This window comes from Rhinopithecus bieti, unplaced genomic scaffold (assembly GCF_001698545.2).
Source record: "Rhinopithecus bieti isolate Rb0 unplaced genomic scaffold, ASM169854v2 scaffold_38779, whole genome shotgun sequence".
NCBI lineage: Eukaryota > Metazoa > Chordata > Mammalia > Primates > Cercopithecidae > Rhinopithecus > Rhinopithecus bieti.
The window spans coordinates 266,824-274,708 of NW_016816249.1; the positions used below are offsets into that span (position 1 = coordinate 266,824).

Below are 7,885 nucleotides of genomic sequence, written 5' to 3' on the forward strand. Positions count from 1 at the left end.
TTGCTATGATTTTATCAGGACTCCATTTAGAAATATATCTAGTACCTATACAACATATTCATTTTCTGAATTTTTATGAATGTGCTGTCTGAAATCAAATGATGTTGTTTTCACTCAGAGTCTTATGTGATATATGATGTGGAGCTTCAAGAATTTTCTCTGGAAGACCCTCCTAAGGATTTTAGTAAGAAAGTCACATGATTGTATCTGATCTCTAGACAGCTCTGGAAGCAGAGTATAGAATTGTCTTGACTCAGGGAAGAATGGAGGCAGAGATATCATTCAGTATCATTTTTAACCATCAAGATGAGAAAATATGGAAAATGGAAGGCAAAAAATATGACAATGGAAATGTAGAGGAAGGAACTGAATTAGGAAATGTTTAAGAGTAAAAATTGTGCAAACAGAGATGGAAAGTGAAAGCCAGAAGTTCCACACAGGTGTCTACACTGGGCATCTGGGAGAACGGTAATTATATTTTTTAAGGCATTGGAATAGATTGAAGTAAATTACGTAGTAGATAAGATCATCAGTTCAGTTTGACCAGTTAACTTGAAGGTGGAAGCATAACCCTCATTTGAATATACCAGTTACAGTATTGGATACTCTGGGGTTCTTGGATATATAACTTTAGGGATAAAATTACAGACTTGGAAGTTCATATGTAGATACTGACTTAGATGAGTAAACTCCCATTGAATTAAAAACATACTTAGGTGAGAACTCTGTTGAACTAAAAACATTCTTAGGTGAGAACCCTGAGTTACACCAAATATTAAAGGTGAATAGAGAAGAAACAATCATTGTGTCAGTGAAAGACACAGAAAATAAATCAGGAATATAGAACAATTAGGGGAGTGCTATCATAGAAATATTCAGATTGTCATCACCTGCAATTAACAGAAAACCTCATTTGTAGTGGATCAAACAAGCTAGAGGTTATTTTTCTCAAATTACAAGAAATCTGAAGGGAGACAATTGCTGGCTTTGATTAAGTGGCCAGTATGTCTGTTGGGTCCTAGTTCCTTCCTGTGATGGTTAATATTGAGTGTCAACTTGAATGGATGGAGGGAGGCAAAGTATTCTTTCTGGGTGTGCCTGTGAGGGTGTTGCCAAAGGAGATTAACATTTGAGTAAGTGGGCTGCTAAGGGAAGACACACCCTTAATCTGGGTGGACACAATCTAATCAGCTGCCAGCATGGCTAGAATATAAAGCAGGCAGAAAAATATGAAAATACCAGACCAGCCTAGCCTCCCAGCCTATATCTTTCTCCCATGCTGGATGCTTCCTGTCCTCAAACATCAGACTCCAAGTTCCTCAGTTTTGGGACTCGGACTGGTTCTCCTTCCTCCTCAACTTGCAGACAGCCTATTGTGGGACCTTGTGATTATGTGAGTTAATACTTAATAAACTCCCCTATGTAATGCAAATATGTAATAGGACATATGTATATGTGTGTGTGTGTGTGTGTGTGTGTGTGTGTGTGTGTGTATTTCTTATTAGTTCTGTCCCTCTAGAGAACCCTGACTAATACACTTCCTAACTTTTCACTGACCTTTTTTCTAATTTTACATACGTTAGGGTTTCATAGTTGCTTCACCTAAGGCATAACATTAACATTAAATACAGGAATCATGGAACAGAAACAAAACAAAACAAGAAAACCCTTTCCTGATGAAGGTCTGTCCTTTTACTTGAGAAGAAAATCCCTTCAAAAAAGATACTGGTACAGGTTTATATCTCATTAAACAGTTCTGGGTCACATGCTCCACCTTAGACAAATCTATATCCAGGAATAATGGGATTATAGCAACTGGTTTAGAAAAATAATGCATTATGTTCTCTATCTGGAATAGTGCTACTTTCTCTAAAATTGAGAGATTTCAGCTCATTGCCTAAACAAATGGCATTTCTGATGAAAAGAAGTAGGAAGGGGGATGGCATTATAGAAGGCAAGAAGCCAAGGCTAAAGGGAATTGCAGAATCAAGGTCTTGATAAAAAGTATCAAATTCTGCAGAGAGATCAAGCAAAATAAGATTAAAAAGTGATTATCATATGGCATGTTGAAAATCAGAATTATTTTCTCTGACAAGGAAACCTGTGAACACCAAATGGTTAGCTTACTGAGTGAAGGAAAAGTGAAGATAATCTTGCCAATGAAAGGTTGGCAAAAGAACAGAGCAATTAGAAGAAAACAGGGGATTCCAGAGTTTGATCTTTAAAAAAAAAAATAGAAGAAGTCCACTATGTCAGGAGTTCAAGGAAATTAAAAGTTGAAGGAAGTGTAACTGATGGATGTTCATGGAAGATATATGGGATATTTGAAGAGGCTGGACTTGAAGAGCAGAGCATCATAGTTAGGAGCATGAATTACTGTGTCCTGTAATTCTGGATACAAGTCCCAGCTCTGATACTTGATCTCACCAGACTAAGTTTCTTCATCTTCTTCTACAAAATGGGTCTAATAAAAACATATAAGAAATTTTGTGAAGTTTAATGCAATGACATACTGAATGCAGTGCCTGGCATGGAAAAAATTACTTAATAAATGTTAACTATTAGTATTATCATTATTTAGTTATACTATTTTACTTCCTAATAAATATTCTTTCTACTCAATGATGAATTGAATATAAATATCCATGTATATTAGGATAATGAATCATGAGTTAAACATTATAATCTCAATATGTATACCTAACCTCCATAGTAAATTCTTCAAATAAAAACAAAATACAAAATGCATTATACAGTTTTGGCCTGAAAATCCTAATTTGAACAGTTTAGTAAGACATAACAACTGAGAAAAATTTCCACATTTAGTGCAGAAGTATTAATGTGTGAAAAATTTTGATCACCTGAGATTATTAGGACGGGACAACATCTAGGAACAAAAAGTCTCATAATGGAATAAGAAAAACAGTACCCCATTTGATTCCATCAACATATTCATAATTTTCTTTCTCTTTTATGTAATCACTCTGCTGATTACTATAGTTCTATTTTATGTTTTTGTATAAGATTCAATGATTTTTGACTCTAATATATGTAACCCATAGAAAAAATAGCAGGATAAATAGGCAGTACACTTGAGTACCACTGCCTCTGACTTTTCCTTATTTTCTATCCTCAGGTGGTTTGAAAATCAGCTTTTTTGCCCAAGTCAATGGATGGACAAAATGACTCCTTGGCTTCTGAGTTTGTGCTACTGGGACTCTCCAGTTCGTGGGAAACCAACATTTCTCTCATATTGATATTCTCCTTGCTCTATTTAGGAATCATCCTGGGAAATCTCTTCATTGTGTTTTTAGTAATCGCCGATTCTCACTTACATTCTCCTATGTACTTCCTGCTTTCCAATCTCTCCCTCATTGACGTGGGCCTTTCCACCACCACAANGAACAAAAGTCTCATAATGGAATAAGAAAACAGTACCCCATTTGATTCCATCAACATATTCATAATTTTCTTTCTCTTTTATGTAATCACTCTGCTGATTACTATAGTTCTATTTTATGTTTTGTATAAGATTCAATGATTTTGACTCTAATATATGTAACCCATAGAAAAAATAGCAGGATAAATAGGCAGTACACTTGAGTACCACTGCCTCTGACTTTTCCTTATTTTCTATCCTCAGGTGGTTTGAAAATCAGCTTTTTTGCCCAAGTCAATGGATGGACAAAATGACTCCTTGGCTTCTGAGTTTGTGCTACTGGGACTCTCCAGTTCGTGGGAAACCAACATTTCTCTCATATTGATATTCTCCTTGCTCTATTTAGGAATCATCCTGGGAAATCTCTTCATTGTGTTTTAGTAATCGCCGATTCTCACTTACATTCTCCTATGTACTTCCTGCTTTCCAATCTCTCCCTCATTGACGTGGGCCTTTCCACCACCACAATCCCCAAGATGATCTCAGACCTTTCAAATGAATACAAAGTAATTTCTTTCCAAGGTTGTATGACACAGATATGCTGCATCTACATCATGGTAGGGGCAGAGATGGTGTTACTCACAGCCATGGCATTTGACAGGCACACAGCAATCTGTAAGCCCCTTCATTACTTGAACATCATGAGCCCTAAGAGGTGTGTTTTATTCGTAGTCACTGGTTGGGTTACTGGGCTTATCCATGCCATGTCTCAATTTGCTTTTGTTATAAACTTGCCTTTTTGTGGCCCTAATAAAGTAGACAGCTCTTATTGTGACTTTCTCAGGATCATAAAACTCACATGCACAGATGGAGCCATGTTTGAGTTTCTCGTTGCTGCCAACAGTGGCTTCATGAGTATGGGCACCTTCTTCCTGCTAAGCCTTTCTTATATCTTCATCACTTTCTGGAAGAGTTCTTCCAGAGCGTTCTTATCCAAGGCATTTGTCACGTTGTCAACTCGCATCACCATGGTTGTTCTCTTCTTCATTCCATGCACGTTTCTCTATGTGTGGCCTTTCCTCACATCTTTAATTGACAAATACCTGTTCATTGCTGACTTTGCTATCACCCCTGCCTTGAATCCTGTCATCCATACATTAAGGAACAAAGATGAAGATAGCCATGCAAAGACTGTCCAAATGGAACTATTATGTCAGATTTTGCTGACTAGATCTGTCTTTGGGCTGCTAACACTATACATTCACCTGCCTGTTGGACGCATTTGCCATATAACATGATGTCCAGACCAACCTGGAAATGACATCCACCTCACTAAGCAGATTTCTAGTACTTTTGCAGAGCATTTACTTAAGTGCTTTTATTACCGTAAAAAAAATGTGAACCTACTGTGATGTGGCATATTTTACTAGATAGCAAAATTATTCATAAATAATATTGTACAATTTAAATTGCAATTATTTTGAGTAGAGGAAATGACATAATGACATCATCTCTCCTGTTTCCTATGAAGTTCTCAAACTGCAAACTTGTTTTGGTAAATGTCAGCAATCATCACATAGAATGGTTATAGATGTAGGACTAGTAGCTCCACTTAGTCATTTAGTTGAATTGTCAGATGAAGACCCAAAAAGAAACTTTGTTTGCAAGTGCTTTATTTGGAAGCTGATTTTAGGAAGCTCTGTGAGGAAGTAGGGAAGTGATACTGAGAAGTGAAAAATGTTTATGTTGATAAACATAATTGAGATTCAAGCCTACTGACACCCCAGCAAGTGACTCTGTTGATCCCGTGACTTATAATTATCTCATTGCAACAGAACAAGGTGAATTGTTTTCTTCATTTTTAGAGGGTGCATTCTTGGCATGTCCAGAATGTCCCTCACATAATACTGTGCATGTTAGGAAGCCAGAGACAAGCCAGCAGGTAGACTTTTATGAAACCATCTCCTTGTTTGGAAACCACAAGTATCAAAGTATATTGATCTCTCTCTCTCTTTTTTTTTTTTTGGACAGGGTCTTTTTCTGTCACCCAGGCTGAAGTGCAATGATGCAATCATAGCTCACTGCGACTTCAAGCTCCCGGGCTTAAATAATCCTCTTGCCTCATCCTCCTGTGTAACTGGGACTACAGGCATGCACCACCATGCCTAGCTATTTTATTTTTATTTTTTATAGACAGGGTATCTCTATGTTCACCAGACTGGCTGGTCTCAAACACATGGCCTCAAGTGATCCTCCCACCTCAGCCTACCAAAGTGCTGGCATTACAGGCATGAGCGATGGCTCTATTCATTTTTTAAAGATACTTAGGCCCCGTTTAATTTAACTTCATCCTATCACAGATTCTTTAAAGTGCTGTCTGTTCAAAATCTGTCTTTCTCTCTCTCTCACACACACACACAGACACACACACACACACACACATTATAAAAAGGAGGTAGTAGGATAGGCTACAATAGCATTTTAATCCCTAATTGATCATCACCATCTCTTCCTCTGTTACTCATTCTCAATTCCCCTCATCCTTAGACAGCACTTCTACTGATCTAGGTTGCTTGCCAAGTGAAGTGACCCAGTTCATTTATGAGCAGTTTGAGTGCCTGGTAAGAATATTCTTGCCAGTCTGTTGTTGCTACGATTATTCTTTTACCCTTTTGATCAATCATGGAACCACCACCTGGTGGTGCCTAGGTTGACCCCTAGTTTTAGGCAAACTCTTCATACCATCATCCTGTCTTTATCTAATATGGGATAAAGACGAGGTAACACATTCCTCTGCCTAGTGGTTCACCAACATGAGGAATCCCAAATGACAGAAAAGCAACTACAAATTTTAGATTTATTGGAATCCCTAGTATGTCTCCAAAAGCATTCTTTCCACTCTAATAAATTCTAAGGTTTCAGGAATAGAAAACAGAGACTACCCAAGGTCATCGAGACTTATGGTAATAAATACTACTGTTTTCTGTATCCTTTGGTTTAGAGAACTGCATATTTTATCCACAGGGGACATAGGTCCATTGGTTCAAAGCATATATCTTGAAGCACAGAGCTCAATTTTGCGGTTTAAACTGGTGCCTCAGTTGCAACTTTAAAAGGCTATCCCAATGTCCTATCAGATTGACAACTCTCAGTTGTTACAATATATGATAGGATCAGTGACAGTGAGTTTCCTAACTTTGTGTGTTTTTGTGCACTTCCTTTACAATAAAGTGAGTACCCTGGGCCTAAGGAAATAAGCTATTCAACAATACCAGAGCTTTCCTTAAGAATCTATTCCTCAAAGTCTTGGTGAAGAGAGTGTTCCCTGGACCTTCTAGCATGGCTGAACAGGTCTCACATGGTAAATGATAAATGTCTTACAGGATAAATCAATTCTAGCATTCCTGTCTTTATAAGTGTTTGAATACTTTTCTCAACAGTATAAAAAAGAAAATTCTAAAGCTTCAACTTAATTTGTTTAGTCCACTTTTGGGTACCAGTTTCAGTAAATTAACCAAGCAGACCATTACAAGTGATGCCAGCCCTTTGAACTAACACATTGAATCTAGAATCTCTGGTTAGTGAATCAATGTAGCATTTTTGGCTTGATATAACTTTTTATTCTTTCCACTCTAATCCCACATCCTTATAATTCATTCTCACTCATGTCCCCAGGCTTTTGTTGATACTAATTAGCATAAGAAATAAAAAAAATGTAACTCCTTATGGATCACACTCCATACTTTCACCCTTTGTGATACTTTCGTACTTTAATCTGGTCTAGAAGTCATGAGAGACAATGAATGTAGGTCCTTAGGAAAATCAACAATCCTTTGCAAGGAAATTGTCTCATGACAGTCCACTATATGTTCTTCAGGCAGGAGAATACTGATCTCATCAGTCAGAGGTAAAAGGGCTGTTTCTACTTGCAGAAAGGCTTAGTACCTGATAGACAGTAGTGCTCAATAAATATTTGTTGGATGAATGAATAAGATTTGTCCAATATTCTATTTCCACCCATGATTAGATGTGCTAGGCACACTATATATTTATAGATTTGGTTTTGCAAAGAAACGACATTGAGTCTTTACACAGTTTTCCCTACACTGTTTGCTTGGGTGAATTTTTCCTTCCTGTATAATGCATACATTATGCACTGAATTTTATTTCAGCCTTTTTTCTTGTATTCATATTATAGATAATTGGCCAAACTATTTCCCATTTAAAGCCCAGAACTTAAAGCTGGAAACTAACAATTATGCTAATATTTAATAAGATGGTTTATATTGGGGGGAGGGGAGAGGGATTGCATTGGGAGTTATACTTGATGTAAATGATGAGTTGATGGGTGCTGACGAGTTGATAGGTGCAGCACACCAACATGGCACAAGTATACATATGTAACAAACCTGCACGTTATGCACATGTACTCTAGAACTTAAAGTATAATAATAAAAAATTAATTTCTTAATTTATCTTTCTCTTAAAGAGAAATCAAGTGGTTTC

At 37.0% G+C, this 7,885-nt stretch overlaps 1 protein-coding gene across 1 annotated transcript; it reads left to right on the forward strand.

Moving 5' to 3' along the window:
• Positions 1-3,169: 3,169 nt before the first annotated feature.
• LOC108516929 (olfactory receptor 4F15-like) lies at positions 3,170-4,606 on the forward strand. The gene is given in 3 exon segments (XM_017854682.1): positions 3,170-3,335; positions 3,842-4,550; positions 4,552-4,606. Coding segments are annotated over 3 exon segments (930 nt in total).
• Positions 4,607-7,885: the final 3,279 nt, after the last annotated feature.